Consider the following 20,609-nt stretch of genomic DNA (forward strand, 5'->3'; position numbering starts at 1 on the left):
AGCTCACCAGATGGCCATGATGAAGAGACACCTATCAGGTGGAAGGGGCAGCAAATGCAAAGGCACATGGGCCACCTGAGTCTGGGTCTTCAGGGAACTGCCATCACTGGTACTCAGGTGGAGCGCAGGCTGGCAGGAAGATGAGGCTCAAGCAATTAGATAATTGGGGGTCTTAACATGCCTGGCAAAGACCTCATCATGTTTGAGCCCACTTGGGTTCATCTAAACATGCCACTATTTCACAAATCCTGGTGATTTGCTGATGCCGTGACTGCTTGTTAGTGAAATTAATTGTTATGTAATACTACAGATGTTAGCTATTATATGAAAACTAAAGAAGTGCCTTATTCCCTATATCACTGACCACAGGCTTTTAATTTTGCTGTTTTCACATGTTAATCATGAGTGTAACTGTCTTGGCCTTGAGTGTCCATTATGTTGCCCCCCAAAAGTCTGCAGGTGTCTGCCTTCAGGAATGGTATCACTTCCAGGGGACAGAGTGGGTGGGCCTGGGGGTCTCCTAGAGGAAGAGTTAATTCTCTGTGCCCTCAGAATACCTCCACCACATTTTTCCTGAATTGCCATCTCCTTTTACTTTTCCCTGGGAACAAAAGCCCCTTTCCCTTGCTGGTAAGGAGCATCCCCATTCTGTATTCTTGTTGAGGCAATTTTAGAAGTACCTCGTTCTGTGCTGCTGGATGTTGTAGTGCGTTTCCATAACACATTTAAAGTCTCACTCCTTAAAACTGTCACGTCTGGAGAGCCCTAGAGAAGTCAGCAAGGACACAGGCGTGATCACTCTCTCCTGCCCTTAGTATTACAGGCAGCTATCAATTCCAGCTCATTTAGGCTGATCCAATCCCAGCATCAAAAGCCATTTCCATATTATTACACCAAACTGGAAATTACAGAGGCCGTGTATGCCTCTGCAAAGTCTCCAATTTAGGCTTATAACTTAGCGCTAGGTTATTAGTGACAAGCATCATTATCTCAAGATACATTCTATCTGCAAAATTTTGTTCTCAAATCCTTTGGAAGATCTCGGCTGTGCCGCTCAGATTCTCGGGTAGGCAGGCTGCACTGTTCACGTTAATGAGCTCTTAACATAGGCTTCGAAATTAATTTTTGATCATTGATTCCTGGCATTAACAGCCCCCTGAGCCCTTATAGTGTAGAAACATCACAGAGAGAGGCCACAGAGTGAGTTAGTGGGCAAGCCGGAGTCAGAGGGACTGGGCTTTAATTAAGTGTGAGCCGCAGAGTGTCCCTTTGGAAGCTGCAACCATGAGCTGACAAGAAAAACGAGAATCTCATCTCTTATTTTTTTTTTTTTCAGTCTGGATAGAGCTTGTTTTGGTCAAATAATTCAATTTAGGAAAAACCAAATATGCAAGTTCAGGGATGATACATGCAACCAGTTCAATTGTTTTGATTGCATTATTGGATCAAGAAAGTAAACAGCAAAGGTTGGACAATTTACCTGGTCCAGAACATTTAACTGCTCGATCCAGAAAATCTCTAAGGTCTTTGTCAACTGTAGGATTCTATTATTTTATCATTTTGTGGGTGAAATTGGTTGAATTTAGAGACCAGAATTTCTAATAGATAGCTTGAATTGCTGAAGTGAGAGAATCTAGTGAAATAAATGCCTTTGCCTTATTTATGGCTAAACTGAAAGTGTGTAGTTTCAAGTCACATTTCCTGAATGTGAACATCAGACTAGACAGTTTCCTGTACATTATCTCATTTAATTCTCATCACAGGCCTCGCAGGTAAAAATCATGATGCCCATTTTAGTATTAGGTCACTGAGTCTCAAGGAAGGGGGGAGTTAGGCTAAACCCTGCGAGTTTCTCAAGAAATTACAGTGAGGTTTCTAATTAGGGTAAAGTTTCTCAAAGGCTGATATCTTGACCAGTTGTATCAGTCTCATCTGGGAACTTGCTACAAATCAAACCCTGGGCTTTAGCTCAGATGCAATGTCAGGACTCAGGAGTTCGCTCTAGCATCAGGTTTTACTAAAGCCCCCCAGATGTCTCTGATGCACACTCTCACGGCTGAGAACAATCTGCTCAAGGGCAAACTACGACAAAGGTTCAGGAATGCAGATGTTTCTATTTTAAGAAAAAGCTATGTATATTGAAATCTGAAATTAGAAAACGTTAACTGGGATACACTGATGATATGATAAGGACTGCTTGCTTTTTAAGAAGCACACACCACAGGTTTTAATTAGGAATACTCCCCTAAAGTATTTAAAATGAGATTCAGTCTGCAAATCTTTAATGTAGACACATTTTCTTCTCAGGCATTCAGTTTATTTTTGTTTTTATTTATATTATTTAATATAGTGATTTACTTAAATTGCACTATTTAAAGATAATGAGAAGCACAGACACTCAAATTTGCATTAGACTCTGCTGCTTCCATCATCTACATCAGCGCCAGGCACAGAACAGGTACGCAGTATTTGTGAATGAACGTACGTGTGCACGCTCAGTCACTCAGTAGTGTTAAACTCTTTGCGACCCCATGGACTGTAGCCCACCAGGCGCCTCTCTCCACGGAATTTTCCAGGTAAGAATATTGGAGTGAGTTTCCATTTCCTCCTCCAGGGGGTCTTCCTGACCCAGGGATCAAACCTGCGTCTCCTGCTTTAGCAGGCAGATTCTTCAGCACTGAGCCATCTGGGAAGTCCAGATGAATGTACAGAGCCCTGTTATAAGCAAGATCCTGTGTGTGTGTGTGTGCGTGTGTGTGTGTGTGTGATGTCAGTGTGAACAATGATAATCTAGTAGGAGAGATAACAAGTAAATCACAGGATAAAGCACATGCAGCAAGAGCTAAGTGATGAGTCAGATCATTAAGCATGGATAGAAGTAATGAGGATGATTGACAAGACTTCTTGGAGAGGTGGAACCTGACTTGGAGTAGGATTTTTATGGGTGAAGAATTATGAAAGGCATTTGAGGTGTTAAAAAAGACCTAAACACGTCAAGAAGATGATAAAGTGCAGGGCGTTTTCAGACTTCATGGATTAGAGAGATGTGCTGAGGACAAGATGGGGTTTGAGTTCAAGGCTATGAAGTGAAGAGTTTGTCCTAAGAGGCTGTGAATGGAGTGGTGAGATAACAAAGGTGTTATCGCATGAAAACTATCCTTTAAGCAGACAATTTAAATTAATAAGAGGTTCAACACTTGAATCCAACTACAAGACATACCTCGCGGATGTTGCCAGTTTGGGTCCAGACCATTGCAATAAAGAGAATATCACAATAAAGCATCAGCAAATTTTTTGGTTTCCCAGTGCATACAAAAGTTATGTTTACACTACACTGTAGTCTATTAACTGTGCAATAGCATTGTGTCCAAAAGACAATGTATATACTTTAATTAAAAATATTTTACTGTTAAAAAATGCTAACCATAATCTGAGCCTTTTGGGAGTTGTAATTTTTTTTTCAATAGTAACATCAAAGATCACTGATCACAGATCATCGTAACACATATGATCATATTGAAAAAAATCTGAAATATTGTCCGAATTACCGACATTGGACACAGGGACTCGGAATGAGCAGATGCGGTTGGAAAAATGGCGCTGATGGACTTGCTCGTTGCCACGAACCTTCGATGTGTAAAAAATGCAGTATCTGGGAAAAGCAATAGAGGGAAGTGCAGTCAAATGAAGAATGCCTACATAGAAACCCTAACACCTTGTACATTATGATGCTAGAACTCTGTTATGAAAGTTTGTCTTTTCTTAATCACTCAGTAGTGTCCAGCTCTTTGTGACCCCATGGACTGCAGCCTGTCAGGTTCCTCTATCCAAGGGGATTTTCAGGCAAGAATACTGGAGAAGGTAGCTAGTTCCGCACCCTCCTAACTCTCTCCCCGCCCCTTCCCCTGCCCCAAGGGGATCTTCCCAACCCAGGGACTGAACCCAGGTCTGCAAGTCTCCTGTATTGCAGGTGGATTCTTTACCGCTGAGCCACCAGGAAAGCCTGCTATGCAAGTATATGCACATATCCGGCTTCCCAGGTGGTGCTGGTGGTAAAGAATCCCCCCAGCTAATGCAGGAGTAGCAACAGACAGACTGGGTTGTGGGTTTGATCCCTGGGTTGGGGAGATCCCCTGGAGGAGGAAATGGCAACCCACTCCAGTATTCTTGCCTGGAAAATGGAGAGAGGAGCCTGGCAGGCTATAGCCCACGGGGCCACAAAGAGCTGGACACAACTGAGCACACACACACACACATTGTTAACTCACATTATGCCTTCATTCCCTTTTTTGCCATCTTCCATTCAAGGTCTACATACAGAATTTAAAAGAAGCAATTAAGTATGCAGAGAGAAAATGAGTCAGCAATATGCTCATAAGCAGCACTTATAGAAATGCAGTGCATTATTTAGCATAAAGACAGTAAAAATACTTAACACAGCTACTGGTTCAAGCCTTTCAGCAAAGATTAGCTGAGTGGTTGCTATTACTTTTATTTTTCACTACTATTAAGACTCTCTTTGTTGACAAGGTTGCAAATGCAGGCTTCACATTCAGGTATGTGTCACATTCAAAACTTTAAGGGCCTTGTATTCAATGCCCTGGGGAGCTTGTAGAGGAAGTTTTGGTGAGCCCTCCAGCTGAAAACTTCCCGAAAAATCTGGAAAGGTGGAACTGGAGCTTGAAAATATCAAGATTATCACCATGATGGACATCACCCCTTTAGACTCTTCCTACACTTTACAATTTGCCAACTATTTTCATGTTCATTAGCTCAAACTTCGATTTTCACATTAAGTCTGGAGAGTGAATACCATTAGACCCATTTTAGAGATAGGAAAATTAGGAGCAGTGCTGTCCGATAAAAAACATAATGTGAGCCACATATGTAATTAAAACATCTCTGGTAGCCACATTAGAAAAGGAAAAAGAAACAGTTTAAATCAATTCTAATAATATATTTTATTTAACACAATGTGTCCAAAATACTATCATCCCAACAGGTAATCAATATGAAAATGATCAAAGAGATAATTCACATTCTTTTCTCATTTGTTTGGTACTCTTTAAAATCTGGTATCTTACAAGACACGTCAGTTTAGACTAACCACATTCAAGTGCTCAACACCACAGGTGGTCTAGTCACTTCTGATTCAGATAGCTCAAGTCTATGGCTGGCTCGCTCAGGGTGAGAAGGTAAATCAAGACCCCAAGCAGAACAGTGAGAACAGTGCCCACAACTCAGGGAACCATACAGACAATTAGAAAGACCTTGGCTCCTGATCAGATGCTTGTAGCGAAAATCACTATAAAAATGAAACAAATCAGCCAAAAGGAAAATGACTTTGCGCCATTCAGTCCATGTTCCAGTGTCTCAAATATTTTATTTTTTTTTAAATGTTAGGACAAGTGTGGGAAAGAAACAGTTTGAGCCCTTTCCAGCAAAATGCTTGCAACAGAGAAGTCAGAGAGGCTATGCTTCTTGCAACCCTGAAAACACAATCAGAACCCACGTTATCTCCAAACTTTTCAGAGTGTGCTTGTATTTCAGGGACTAATGGAGAAGGATTTAAGTATTTGTGGTCACATCCTGGAATAGGCAAGTCTCGAGTCAACCAAGTACCATCTACTTTTGATTAGAGGTAGCCCTCACTGGCTCAATGACACAGGTATGTGATTGTTTGTGAAAATATGTTGTGCACATTAAAATGAGAATTTACATGGAAATATGTACATATTCAGATTGAATGAAAAAATGATATCTATCTGATTGCCAGATCTTAGTTATCATTTAATTGGAACTGATTATGAGGTATGAGGCTTTTATTATCAATATATTAATGCAAATATTTAAGTTATTCAGAAACAGATTCTCCCAAGAGCTTTATTTGGAAGTCTTTATTGGAACCAATATCCTTCGAAGCTTACAGGAAGTTTGACCCAGGGATCCAGATGAAGTGAAAGTCCTTGATCCTACATGTTGCCATGAGAAATACACCGGATTGCTGAGACATTTTGATGGCTTGTTACTCATACTATATTCCTGATCTAGGTTATTTTCACTTTTACCTTCAGGTGGCTTCCAGAACAAATGTGAATGTATTGAAATATATATCTACAAAAGAGAATACAGATGCCCTTTGGGGAAAGATGCTCAGGAAAGATAAAGTCAGTAAGAGATGAAAAAAGAGCTGATTGTTGGAAAACATGTACTTTCAAGTACCAATGTATTATTTTCATCCATCCCCTATCAACAGTTTATTTATTCATTTCTCTTAAAAAAAAAAAAAAACAACTTAGCCTGAGGTTTTAGTGCAGTCATCCTTATACTTCCAGGCCTTTGATAAATTTAAAAAGAGAGAGAATTAATAGATCCTCTGCTCAGGAATAAAAAAAAAAAATCATTTACATACAAACTCTTACACCTAAGTTAAAAAGTACTTCAGTGCTAGAATCCCTCCATTGCCCTTCCCAAGTCTAGCTGGAACTCTAGATGTAGAAGTCCTGCTTTCACATTGTGCTGGATCTATTTGGCAGAATGAGAACCATTGATCAGAATGCATTTAGTTTTGACTGCTTGCTTCCCCAATTATGAATTGTAATTACAGAGGATGTAAACACGAGTTTAAGTGGTTGTAAAACTGCTCCAATACTTGTCACACTATTAATTTAATAAACTAAATATTTAGCTGGCGTATTCATAATTAGGATCAACTAACTGAAGGATTCTTGCAAATGTCATCATCTTATATCTGGACCCACTTTTTTTTCCAAAGGGAGAGAAAAAGAGACAAAGAGTGATGGCACTAATCTCTTGCCTTTAGGTGTTTATCACACCGTGAAAGCCCAAACAATTACTCAGGGCTTCATGGGGTAGGCATGACTGGTAAACAGCAAAATGCTATTTCCTTGGAGAATGTTTTCTTGCCGTGTTTCACACGGGTAGATTTTCCCCACAGGAGCGGCCCCTCCTTCAGAGCAAAACACAAACGAACAGAAATGACATTATGTTCTTGCCTGCCTGGGGCAAAAAGAATCACCTACTCTTAACAGGACTTCAGGTGTGTGATTTTCTGCCATTTTCCTTCTTTTATTAGATTAGAATGACTTACCCCAGTGAGAGCAAAGCTGCAATGCGGTGTCGTCAGGGCAGGGCTCCTGGAGGAGACACACCACGGTACACCATGTCTTTAACATAACTTGACACATTCTCACCACGCAGGAATTTTCACGTCTATTCCGACAGATGTAGGAGGGATAATAATTATTTTTTTCTCTCTTTCAGTCAGGTTCTTTTACCCACAGAATTCAAAGTTCACTAATTAAATAATATTTAAAAGCAATGCCTCTGAAAAAAATGAGACCAGGTTAAGAAAATGATAATATTTTTACTTCCAATTCTCTGCAGTTTGCTCCAGTCAGCCTAGCTAAATCTTTAGTGTTAACATAATTAGGTCTTGCAGAATAACGGCCCATTTTACCAGCTATCATTCCAGGTTAATAAAAACATCATATAATTTGAGATGTTACTACTCCATTTTAATTCAATCATCAATTAAAAAGAGCTCTTGGGTGATGGGAGAAGGCAGAGAGGGGATTCCAGCATTTGTTAAATGCTCAACTATATTCTAAACAACTTAAAATCATTTAAATCTTCTTGGTAGACTTGTTTCAGAACTTACTCTAAAAACGTGTTGGGGTTAGAAATTTTTCTGCCATAGTGGATCTTGCTGCTGCTAAGTCACTTAACTGCATTTTTCAAGATTAATGTAAGTTTTTCACAGATGTTATTTTCTCCTTTCTAGTTAAATGTAATAACATTATTTATACAAGGGATGTGCCTGTTGCTTAGTTATTTTATTCTTCAGATGCAAGATGAAGATGGTAACATGTGTGAGTCACACCTTACCAGGTGTTGAAGAGTAAAAATTCTTCATGTTCCCAAGATTATTGGTAACAATCCAAAATATGATAGTTGGCATTCTTAATTCTTTTTGACATCATATTATGCTTATATACAGTTTATGCCGAGAATTCATTGGCAAATTTTTTGGTAACTAAAGAGAAAAACTACTTTTAGTGTAAAATATGAAAGTGTAGGTAAAAGTGAAAAATTCTTTCATATGGAAATGATCAGAACTGTCAGAATATTTGTGCCAAATGGACATTTGATATTTCTTGGAAAGAAAATTGATTAGAATCTAGTCCTGATTTCCTGAGGCAAAGAAAGAATTGTTCACAACCACACATTTGGATACAAACTCTAGGGGTGTTCCTTATCTGTATTTCTCATTCCTCTATGCATGCCATTATGGCTGCCCAATTAGATTTTCTAAAAAACAAATCCTAGAGTTTTACTCAGTTATTCATATTGTTCTAAGATGCAGCTTAGTTGCTGCCACCATTGTCATCCTTATTGATAAAGGCTGAGAATCGAAACAGTGGGTATGAAATTCTAGATAAGATTTCTGAAGCTAAAGCTTTAAATTGTACATAAACAGAATTCAATGCATAACAAGTATATAGAACAGGTAGTTCAAAGTGCCCACACATTCTGTGTAACCCTGTGAGCAGATAAACTGTTCAATAAGTATCATATCTAGTATTTAACAACAGGTGAAGGGCAACAACCTATTTCCCACATAGCACAGAGCATCCCATCTCAGAATATGGGGTCCTGACTTCCCAGTAATACTGGATAATTGATGGCAAAGAGTGAAGATGATGAGACAAAAATTCTGATTTCAGGGTTTCCTCACAGCTGCCCCCAGTGCATCCAAACCTTCCTGCATTCAATAAGACCACAGGTTGAAGGAAAAGGGAAGTGGAGCATTAATTACAGGAACTGAACTGTGACCAGTATGCCTTCTCCCACTGGCTTCCCAGGTGGTGCTAGTGGTAAAGAGCCTGCCTCCCAAAGCAGGAGATTTCGGTTCGATCTTTGGGTGGGAAAGATCCACTGGAGGAGGGCACGGCAACCCAGTCTAGTATTCTTGCTGAGAGAATCCCATGGACAGAGGAGCCTGGCAGACTACAGTCCATAGGATTGCAAAGAGTCAGGCACAACTGAAGTGGCTTAACACACATGTCTTCTCCCAACCTGCACTTGGGTGAATGATTTGTGCTGACTTGGTCATGTGACTCAAGGGCGCCTCATGCAGTGTTCATCTCCAGGCAGACCCCCCAGGCGGGGGCAGGAAACAGTACCAATGGAAGCCCACATACCATATTTCTAAATATTTAAAAATTACACCTCAAGCTAACATAGTGTTATTGAACCCTATGTTCCATCCTGTTGCTTTAACATGAATACTGTCATAACAATTGGAAACCCAGGTATAGGTCTGGAATATTCAGACTGCTCAGAGTTCTGTACCAGACCCTGGTCCTGAGATACCCTACTCTCTCTCCCACCCCTTAGTCCCTTTTTTTCTATCCCAGAGCTCTGGTTTTCACTGCAAGGAGCATCTTCTCACTCATGTGTGGACTCCCAGCATATACTCCGAGGCCCGTCACTATTCTATCTATAATACATATTCACCCTTTGCCTCCTCTTGTGCTCAAGGATGTACACTCATGGTGCTGCTTGCCTTCAGGAGTTTAGACCCCAGAAGTGTACACACCCTAAAAGTGGGTGGAGGACACATAGGTAGGGAATTCTAGGTTCCTGGCTATGAAGACAAAGAGGGGGAAGAGTCAGAATGGGCCCCACTAAGTAAGTGCCCCCTCTTCTAGGACTGAAACTGCCCCCCTTGGGTGTGTACAGGGTCAGAAACAAATCACTCCTACATCATCACAGGGCAGTCTAATTACTTTCCCAAAATACCAACACTTTATATACTTGAAAAGTGAAGAAATGTTAATTGCTCAGTCATGTCTGACTCTTTGCAACCCCATGCACTGTATAGCCTGCGAGGCTCCTCTGTCCATGGAATTCTCCAGGTAAGCATACTGGAATGGGTAGCCATTCCCTTCTCCAGGGGATCTTCCCAACCTAAGGATCGAACCTGGGTTTCTTGCATTGCAGGCAGATTCTTTACCATCTAAGCCACCAGGGAAGCCCTTTCTATATAGCAGAACCTTGGGACAAAGATTTCTTTGAAGTTTTATATTCATCAAAGAAGTTGATGGAAGAAATTGTGTTTGTACTTTGTGGTAAAGTTGACTGACTAACTCATATATAACACTATATTAACGAACCCTAAGGGTTAATCCAAGTAAAGACCAAGCAAGAATTAGGGCCTTAAATATGTGAACAATTTAGTTCCCACTTTTTACCCCAATCCTGTACCTTAGGCATAACATTGTAGATGGAACCAGCTTTGCAAGAATGCTAGAAAACAGCAGATAAAATCCACCGAGTTGGGGTTTAATCAAAGTAATATACTCTTTAGAAGAATTTGAGAATCCAGATTAAAAAGAACATTTCATTTCCATTTGTTATATACCTAAAAGTGAATTTATTAAAAGCAGATCACATCACTTCAGGAAATTCAGGAAACTATATCTAAATACACTGAATGCAAGATATTCCTCATCAATTTAGATTCTTATAGCGTCATAAAGATAAAATGCAGATGAATAGATTTAGATCAGGCCTTCATTAAATTTTAGAATTAGCTTTTGGAAAACTGTGTATTGAAATGTTCAGTCTGATTCCTGAGCAGGTGACAAAGCCACGAGTGGATAATGATAAAGTGCATCGCTGCTGGAAATAACATAGTCTGCCTTTGGTTTGTGCTAATAAACTATAAGACAACTTAAACTTCAATTTTAATATTAGAAATCCACCTCATTATAAGTAATCCCAAACTCTGTATGTTATCAGCATTTTCATGTGTAGTCTTTGGTGAGCTTGAAATACAATTTGCTGTTTATGCTTCTAATGTAAATCTCCAATTTCTGGTTGGCCACTCCGGCACTAAGCCAGAGCTCTAATTTATTTCCATCTTTCCTTATTTCTTACATCAAAAGAGACTGTGGGTTTGAATAACAAACATTCAATCGACTTAGACGTGGGGTGGCAGGCAGCACAGGCATTACCTGTTTACCTTTTATTGCCTTCTTTGAATTGGCTTTTCTGGGAACAAAACCAGTAAGACATGCTGTTCCTTCATCTAGTTTTTACCGAGGATATTTATCAGAAGACATCCCCCTCCCCCAGTTCAGCAAGGAGCAGTGGCAGGGTGAAGAATTCAAACTGGAAGTAGGCGTCCAACCTAACACCATCATAGATTATTGCTCTACCAAGTCATGCAGGACTTCACTGTCCTTCAGACTCTGGCTTGGGCTGATAATTGTTTTTGACTCCAGGAGATGCTGTCGCTAACACATTTGCAACCTGTAGGACAACAGTGTGGTGGGAATGGAATACACACTGTTTTAGTCACTTTGGAACTTTGCACTGGTTCTTCCCTCCTCTCCCCAACTTGCTGTCTTGCACAGTAATTGGCCTAATAAAAGGCAGAAACAAGAATTTATTACACCTTGGGCGGTACTTAAAACAAACTTTATTCTCAGGAACAGCAGTTATGTCTAGTTGCTGCTGGGTATTTTGATATTTCCCGTAAATACTTAGTCTGAATATATTCAAAGTCAAATTGCTAATCACTCAATTTCCCTGCGACTTTCCTGGTTCCCCAGGTTTTCTCTTATGATACTCCATGTAAACACTGTAATTGGAAAGATACATAGATCAGCATCCCTAGAGTCACATGATCACATCAATCTGTGAAAATAGCATGACTTAAAAATAAAAGTCTCTTAGTACTCTGCCAACAGGCTTTGGCATAATCTTGGCAATCACTTAATTTTTTTTTTTTTTGCTGTTATAATTTTTCCCAAGTGGAAATAGTCTCATATTTTGCAGAAGTTGTCCAAGCTAGTGAACATCAATCCATCTTCCTGGGCACTAAATTCGTCAGCTGAGTGTATTCGGTCCACACAGGAATCAGTAAAGTGAGTGTGAAATGCTCGGTGGCTGCTCCTTTCATCTTAAGAAACTGCAATACAAATTCCTGAAATCGTTTATGCAGGAATTTTTATTCTTTAAATCTTCCAGTGTTAAAGCAACAAGAAAACACTTAGAATGTCCTTTGGTGGAATCTTATTACACTTGTTAATATATGTAAACTGATATTCTTTGATGCCAGCAAGTTCGTTGCCCTTACAGAGAAATCTCTGCACAATGAAACAAAACAGAATGAAGGAGGACAAAATAAAATGTCAGTCTCTGCTGATTCGAATTAGATACATTAACAGATTGTCTGGTAACACAAATTGGCAAGAATACAAAAAATCTACATATTACAGTATTCCAAGAAAAATAACTTCATTTGAATACAAAAGGATAGATACACTTTCTTTTTTCCTGTAGCCACTCTTGGGGACAGGGGATGTGTGCTTGCACTGGGATGACTCAGTGCTGCTAAGATACACAGGGTATGACTGGCTGGAGCTTTTGGAGGGGGCTGTTACACGTGTGCATTACTAACATCAGACAAAGAAATCTTTCAACCAACAAGGGTTACAGAGCAACGGTTCACTAAAGCACAGGTTGGAAGGGGGTTCTGGGGCTGAAGCAGGCCAATATGGCAGCTTGTAACAGACTTCCTTAGACCCACGACGCACTGCCAGCAAAGGATGCTTCTATTTGGTTGGTCCACACACAGGGCCGGGTGGTGCTGGGGCACGCCACGTGCCTGTAGCAAATGTTTTTCGGTTGGTTGATTTGCTGTTGTTGTTGTTGTTTTTCTTTCCTTTTGGGGGGCTGTCACAGCCTTTCCGACGGGTGGTAAGCTCTGCAGCTGGCAATGTGATTCCCAGTGATAATATCAACTCCTCTGGGAGTCAGAAATTAACAGTCTTGACTCAGGTGTGCTGTCCACGGCTGATAAATATGGCTTAGTTCAGTTAGGCCTTCTTTGTACACTGTGTTTGAGTGGGGGCGTCTGAGGGCGGGTTTCCTATGTCAGCAGCAAACGCTGGGGCTGTGTTTGCTTCCCCAGAGCACGGCCCGTCTGGTGGCTGGGTGCGCCGCCTAGATGCCCAGGGGGCCGGCTGCCCCCAGCAGAGCGGCCAGCAGCGCCAGCAGCGCGCGGGAGCCGCGCGGGGGCGCGCCCTGGCCGGAGTCGGCGCTGCAGCTGCCCGCCTCCTCGCAACGCAGCTTCTCGCAGAGGATGCCCGTGTACGCGGCTGGGCACAGGCAGCGCACGTTGTTGTGGCACGTCCCTCCGTTCTGGCAGTGCAGGAGCTCGTTGTCGCAGACATTCGCTGCAGAACGAGGGAGGGGGGCGCGGGGAGGAGAAGCAGAATCAATTTAAGTTCATCTGGTACATCATGTTTTCAGCTTAAAAAAAAAAAATCTATCGATCTTGTGCTCCCCCCTCCCCTCCGCACACTAAGCATGTGACTCCGATTTCCAAACAAATGTAGTTTGCTGCCTTTGTTTTGATCATATTAATCCTTTTCATATAGATTTTTTTTGGCTGCAATCTTGGATATTATCATTGTCCATTTCAGACTATCAAGTACAAAGAAATGTGATACTCCGGGATTGGCAGTATCTTCTCTTCACGGAACTGGGACCTGTTGTGACCTCCAGGGCTGTTCAAGGATGGTGCCTCATACAAGAAAGCAGGGCTTTGGAGCCAGATGAATGGAATTAAAATGCAAAGCAGTACTGCTAGAATGACCAAGAACTTCTAAGGGGTGGGCCATTCTCTTTGCGGGTGATTCCAGCGCTGCATGCAGGAAGTCGGGAGCCTGCGGCTAGCATGAGCTGGGAGGGGTGGGGCAGGGGGCAGGCAGCATGCTCCAGGCAAGGTGGCAGCCAGATTCGAGGAGAGAAAGCTTTTCAAGGGAGAAGTGTGAGGAAGCGCAGTGCATTTGTGCCTAATAGCCTATTAGGATATTTATCGCTTTGTAAATATAGCAAGTAGAGTCCAAGATTACCCTGATTTCCAGGGATAATAATAAATGCAATGGTGAAACCCTGATTATCAAAATTTCACTATGTCCATCAATTAATGAAATCAGTCTGAATAAATAAAGCAAGTAATTTCAGATACGAAAATTCATTCACAGTCCCTGTCATGTAACTTGTATCTCTAATAATTTATTTCTTCAAAGATCAAGTTTTTCTTATTATTCCATGTCTCCTATTCCTTTAGATAATCAAGGTTTCACTGATTTAGCAGAATGATAAATAGAACACAGGGAAATGAAAACAACACCAAAGAGGAAAAGAGCTAAGAACACTTCCCAGCAACATTTACCACTTAAGCACTTACTATATAGAACAACTCTGGAATGGGGAGGGGGGTGGTGCAGAGCAGAAAAAGTAGCTTCTTATAAATTATACCATTCTTCATCTTTAAAAAATGTCATAGTCAGATTTCCCCAATTTAACACAGACGCATATTCATACTATCGTGTAAAGTATTTAAAAAATATAACCCTCTTCTCCTAGTCATAATTCAATAGAGACTATTGCCCTGTCCATTAATCATGTTCAATAGTTATGTCACCTTCAAAAGAAGCTTCTTAAATGTAAACATGCTAATGCTCTATGTGCAAATGAGCTGAGAAAAGATGGTGGTGGATGCTCAAGAGTTAATAAAAATGTGCCCTAAATAGGGCCCTATCTTCCCACCTTCCACAACAATTCCTTGGAAACCTCTATCATAGTTGTATAATGGATTGGTATAATTTTCAAGTGTACCCCCACCTGCTATCTGTAAATGTTAGAAGTGACTATTAAGGCCTACTAAATCCTTCAGGCTCAAAATATTGATATACAAGGTAGTGTTTCAAGGGTTCTAATGAGTATGTAAGCTACATCTCATAGGGTGACTTAGAAACCATAAATATTAGATCCAAATTATAGTATTTTATGAGTCTTGGTTAAAAAAAAAGTCAAGATCTGTAGCTTTGAGGCAAAATCTACAAGAGTAGAGTGGTTAAACTCATGGTCAAAACTGACAAAACCCCCTTTTTTTTTGGTTGTTGTTAATTTGGAAAGCATACATAGGGTTTCAGGATTTTGTTTTGCTTACATTTCAGGAAATATCTGTTTAATTGGGGCAACATGGAATAAACAGATCCAAATAACTGTTTCCATTTAAAGTTAAAGATTCTCAGCATTTCTTGTTCCAGGCAGCAGATTGCTGAATGGGATTATTTCCTTTCATTTGGGCACTACACATAAGGAAATATTGTTTCCATCAATATTGATAATTGCTTGCCTTGAATAATTGAGAAGAAATCAATAGTTAATTAAATATCACTCCCTGTAAGAAAAAAAAAAAGCTATTTTTCTTCTTCTTGGACCTGAATGTAAATCAGTTGTTGAACAGAGGTTTCTTTTTTTCAGGAATCTGGTGATTAAGTTAAAATTCAATACCTTTCCTACATTTAAATAATCTACTAGTTGATGTTGATGATTGTGAGAAATTTAATAACTACTCAAGGACCAGATGTAACCCAGGATTAATATTCACATTAATTGGAGTAATATGTTTTCTATAAGTGATAAGGAGAAAAAATGGAACCTGGCATATATTTAATTACTTTAGAATTTACTTTAAGACACATTTCATTTGGTCTCTTGTTTGTGCTATTCAGCAAACACAGAGCTTTACCAAATGCACAGATCTCTCTGTTGGAATCACGTGTTAGAAGCACATCTAAACCTAACTACAAATGTCACCTGCTATTCATAAACTTACGCTCCATCTTCATGTCATTTTAAACCAAATTTGTGGTGCCTAATGAATAAACTAAGTAGTTAACAAATATCATTAAGCTCTTCTTCATCATATAAAACCCTGTACTAAACACCATAAAAAAATAAAAGAAATAGAAAGCATGATCTCTGCTCTTACAAAGTTTAAATCTGGTTGGGAAAATAAAATATATATACAAAAAATACTATAATATAAATTTCATTAAAATGCTTTTATCAGTTCTGTCCAGCTCAATCAGCATCTGTTGCATGTCAGGTGTGCTGCTAAATCTACTGCGGTATGGTTATAACTCTGTCTGCCCTAAAGGAGTTCACAGTTTTGCGGAAAACAAACAAATGAACATATACAGAAATAATTATGATACAATATGAAAAAAACTATAACGGAAGCAAACTGCTAGGGGAACTCAAATGCTGGTGTAAGTAATCATCTGGGGGAAGATTTGAGAAGAATATAGAAAGGAGATTGTATTTGAACAATGGCATGCATCAGGCAAATATTGGTAGAAAAACATTGTGGTTGGGGAAACTATCAGTAAAGGCAAGAAGATGTGAAAATACTTTGTGCTGACTGTTAAGCATTTGTCACTCAAGTCTAAATCCGCCCTTTCTTCTGATGTTGAGGCTGAAACGCTGCAAATTTTCTCCTGGTTTCCACCAACAGGGTGCACTAGAGAGAACAGAGAAGGAAGGAGGAAGGAAGCAGAGATTTCCCTTTCCTGATTCAGGGCTCTTCCTAAGAGTATTGTCCCAACAATGGCCCCACATCCCAATAGCAGCAGTTTGTTCTGGGGCTCAGCCTTTTCAGAAAACCCTTAGAGGTTTCTGCACCAGCTTGGCAGCATTCCTTCTCTAGAGGTGTGAGTCCCAGCTCCAAGGGGCTCCTGCCTAACATTTCAGGGGTAACAGTAGCAGCCAGGCATTACCTCTCCTAAGAGGCATGGGTCCCACATCTGTGGGGTCTCTCCTCCAAACTGTTAGTTTCTAATAACCCCATCCTCTTTTACTGCTCCCTGCTCACACAATTGATAATTTCTGAGTTATTTCAGTGTCTTCTTCTCATGTCTAAATTCTAAAGCACCTGTTTAACCATTTCCTTTCGTAAATTCTCTCTACTGAAATACATAGTATGGGTTCACTTTTCTGACTGGAGCCTGAGAGACACATGGAAAATGTTGGTGAATGATGAAGATTCTGTGTAACATTCTACAGAGTTTAGATAATAAGCAATGGGAAGCTGTCAAAGACCTATGGGCAGGACGGTGATTTAAAGGGGGGAAAAGATGAGGCTAGACCTGAGAAAGGACAGGCTGGAGGCAAGGTGACCAGATACTTCAACAGAATAGGCGTGGTACAGGTTACAGCAATGGGGAGGAGGAAGGAATAACATATTTGGAGGCAGGTTATTTGAAATAGGTAAGAGAAAGTCTGAGGTTCCTCTTTTTGACATTTGGACACATCATAATGTAGTTTATTAAGAAAAGACTAGAGGCAGGGTTTGGTTAGGGAAGAAAATAAACTTTTTTTTTTTTTTTGATCTGTTGACTTAGAGGGATCACAGGCTCTTCTGCAGGGGTCTTGTTATTAGTTGGAAAAAACTAGTTAACAGCTCAGGAGGTAGTTCTTCCTGGAGATACAGATTTGGAACAGGGGTGATGGTGGTCATTGTTACAAATAGTGAAGAGAAAGGAATAGAAGACCTCATCTGCTAGAATATAGATTAAGTTGAAAGGAAAACTGCAAACAGAACCCTGAAGAATATCCTCATTTAAGCCATAGGCAAAGAAAGAAAAACCAGGAATGATGCTGAGAAAAAAAGATCTCAACAAAATGCAGTGATGATATGAGGTTATAAAATTAATCACAAAAGTCTTCCTGCTGTGGTTAGCTGGATCTAGGAATAGACTGGAAGAGTATAAGAGGAAGGGCACTTTGAGCTGGGGGTAAAGGAAATATGCAAAGTAAGCCCTGCATGCTCTTGATTGAATCTGACAGAAGGGATTTTAGAATAATTAGAAAAAGGATTGGAGGAATTTGAGGAATTAACGTTTAATAGAGGTCTTTGGTTGTCAGTCTAAGTAGTAGCTTTCAACAGTGGATGATTTTTTTCCCCCCATGGGACATCTGACAACATCTGGAGATGTGTTTGGGTGTCACATCTTGGGGGAGGGCATGGTGCTGGCATCTCATGGGTAGAGATGCTACTAAATATCCTTCAATAAACAGGGTCGCCCCCTCTCCCACCCAAACAAAGAATTACTCCTCAATTAATATTGGTGATGAAATGTTGAAGGTCTGGATCAGGTTAACAGCCACAGCAATGAGGATGGGCAGTTGTCCTTACACACGCTGGGGGAAGGAAAATGAAGATTCCTTAGTGATTTTAGATCAGAGAGAGCAAGCTTTCAGGTGCAGAACCATAGGAACTAAGATGCCTGTAGCACTCAGAACGGAAGTATGAGCAGATTATCTTCCTGGGGGAGTTAAATACAGACGACGAATATCTAAGACAGACCACTTAATATTGCTTACAATTAAAGAGAAACCAAAATCACTCTTGTCATGTAATTTGTTCTGTACCTTGCTCTGATAGAAATCAAAGCTTGTGGAAATTTTAAGAACTATCTAGACAAGCTCTAGATGAAGAAATTGAAAACAGTTAAGGGTAGCTCTATAACTACAGGTCTCCAAATTTATAGATTACTGCTTTTCACAGAAGAGAACAGTCGGAAGAAATGCAGTTAATGTGTTGCACAGTGTGCAATGCTTTCCATGCTCCTTAAGACAATATAAATAACTTCTATAGATCCTCCGGTTTTCATTTGTATTGACCAACTGATCTGTTTTCATATCACACTGGGTGGAGGTCTTGTTGACAACATTAAATTTCACATCTAGAGTTCCACCACATTCTGGCAGAGCTCCAAAAACAAATCAGCCCATACATAAAATACCAAAAATATCACAGGTCTAGGTTGGGAATGGCAAATATGTTGTATATGCTCTCATTTCCTCTTCCTCTATGTAAAAAACATAGCTATTTAATCATGGCATTCTCTTGCACTAACCTTCAGAATTCCTTTCAACACAAGGTTTTGTAATAACGAAGAACCTTTTGTATTCTATTACAAATTAATCACCCAAAGGGATGTTGCCTATAAGCTTAAGTGATACATAATGGCCCATCTCTGAGAACCCTGACTCCAAGGTAATGAGCATCAAGCTATTAATAAAATATCTTTATCTCACAGAGAACATCCCCACCAGGCTCACGTGTGAATCACTGCAGGGAGGAAGAGGCTAACATATCACCTCTGGAGGCTGACCAGAACCAGAAAATGTTTGACACTACTCTCTCCCCTTTTAGTATAAAAGAAACCTGAGTTCTAAACAGGCAAGATGGTTCTTTGGGGTACAAGTCCACCAACTTTTCAGTCAGCTGGCTTTCTGAATAAAATCTCTCTTCCTTGTCCCAACAACTTCTCTCGACATATTGGCTTGTTGTGCGGCAAGCAGTGTGAGCATGGACGTGGTGACAGTTTCAGGCATCGACCACCAGTTGATGGAACTGCCAAGAGGATAAACATTTACAAAACCTTGGCATTAGCTCCATTTCATCTTGCATATCACTGCAGATTAAAAATCCAAATGGGATTTCTACCCAACAAGCACTTTGCAGTTATCACTTCTTTATTTGGTACCCTTCTGTGTGAATTTGCCTCAAACTGAAAACGCTGACCTTATTTTGTTAAATATTTATGTTAAGCATGTCCTAATTTTTTTTCTTCATTGCTATTGACAAACTAAGAATGTGCTACCTCTATAAATAGTGAAGGTTCATTTTTAAATCTCTCACATAAGACTTGATTTAGTATTGGAAACAAATTGTTATTTGTTAGATACAATTATTAGGGCCTCCTAGGTGGCTAGGTGGTAAAGAATCTGCCTGCCAAAACAGGACACACAAGAGACTCAGGTTGGATCCCTGGGTTGGGAAGATCCCCTGGAGGAAGAAATGGCAACCTGCTCCAGTATTCTTGCCTGGAGAATCCTATGGACAGAGGAGCCTGGCGGGCTACAGTCCATAGGGTCACAGAGTCAGACACGACTAAGCAACTGAGCATGCATGCAGGCACAATTATTATTATGATAAAATATAAGTTCTTAGATACAGAAAAAGCTAATACCACTTTGATAACAGTTTGATTACATTCTAAAGGATCATTTTACTATTGATAGAAATAAATTCATTGTGTGCCCAATATCACACCATGTAACCTATAATCCTGTGATGTTTCAATATTAGGAATGCTTTCAAACCAAGACAATCTTTGGCCCTTGATAGATAAGGTTACAGTATTAATGTTAGACCCAGAGTTGTATGGCTAAAAGATGAAATGTGGAATCCTGATGGAAAGGCGGAAGACAGCAAGGTGTTCTAACAGCTCTGATAAGCAAGCCACCACAGTAGATATTGTATTCTATTACAAATTAATCACCAAAGGTATGTGCCTATAAGCTTAAGTTATATGTAATGGGCACCCTGCCTCCCAGGTAATGAACATGAATGAACATGAAGCTTTTAATAAAATATCTTTGTTTGGCTCACAGAAAATATCCCTATCAGGCCCACCTGTGAATGACTATGGGAGGAAGAAACTAATACATAAGCTCCTATATAAACTAGTTGTTACAAGTTTTAAAAACACTCAGAATTTTCACAGTGAAAGAATAGGAAAAGACAGCATTTCCTCCCCCCCCTTTCACTTCTTCTTATTTTTCTTTTATCTTGGCTCATGAGAGTCACAGGGATGTGACTAAATCATCTGATCCTTTAACTTGCTTTCTGTATGTTTCCTTCTTGT

At 40.0% G+C, this 20,609-nt stretch overlaps 1 protein-coding gene across 8 annotated transcripts in view; it reads right to left on the reverse strand.

Moving 5' to 3' along the window:
- Positions 1-12,836: 12,836 nt before the first annotated feature.
- NTNG1 (netrin G1) overlaps positions 12,837-20,609 on the reverse strand; it is a 360,421-nt gene continuing 352,648 nt past the window's right edge. For all 8 annotated transcript variants that reach the window (XM_070467729.1, XM_070467726.1, XM_070467722.1 and 5 more), the window contains one exon: positions 12,837-13,271. In XM_070467729.1, the coding sequence (XP_070323830.1) occupies positions 13,039-13,271 (233 nt within the window). In that variant the 3' untranslated portion in view covers positions 12,837-13,038. The remainder of the gene's footprint in view (positions 13,272-20,609) is intronic.

The sequence above is a fragment of the Odocoileus virginianus genome, chromosome 5 (genome assembly GCF_023699985.2).
Source record: "Odocoileus virginianus isolate 20LAN1187 ecotype Illinois chromosome 5, Ovbor_1.2, whole genome shotgun sequence".
Classification (NCBI taxonomy): domain Eukaryota; kingdom Metazoa; phylum Chordata; class Mammalia; order Artiodactyla; family Cervidae; genus Odocoileus; species Odocoileus virginianus.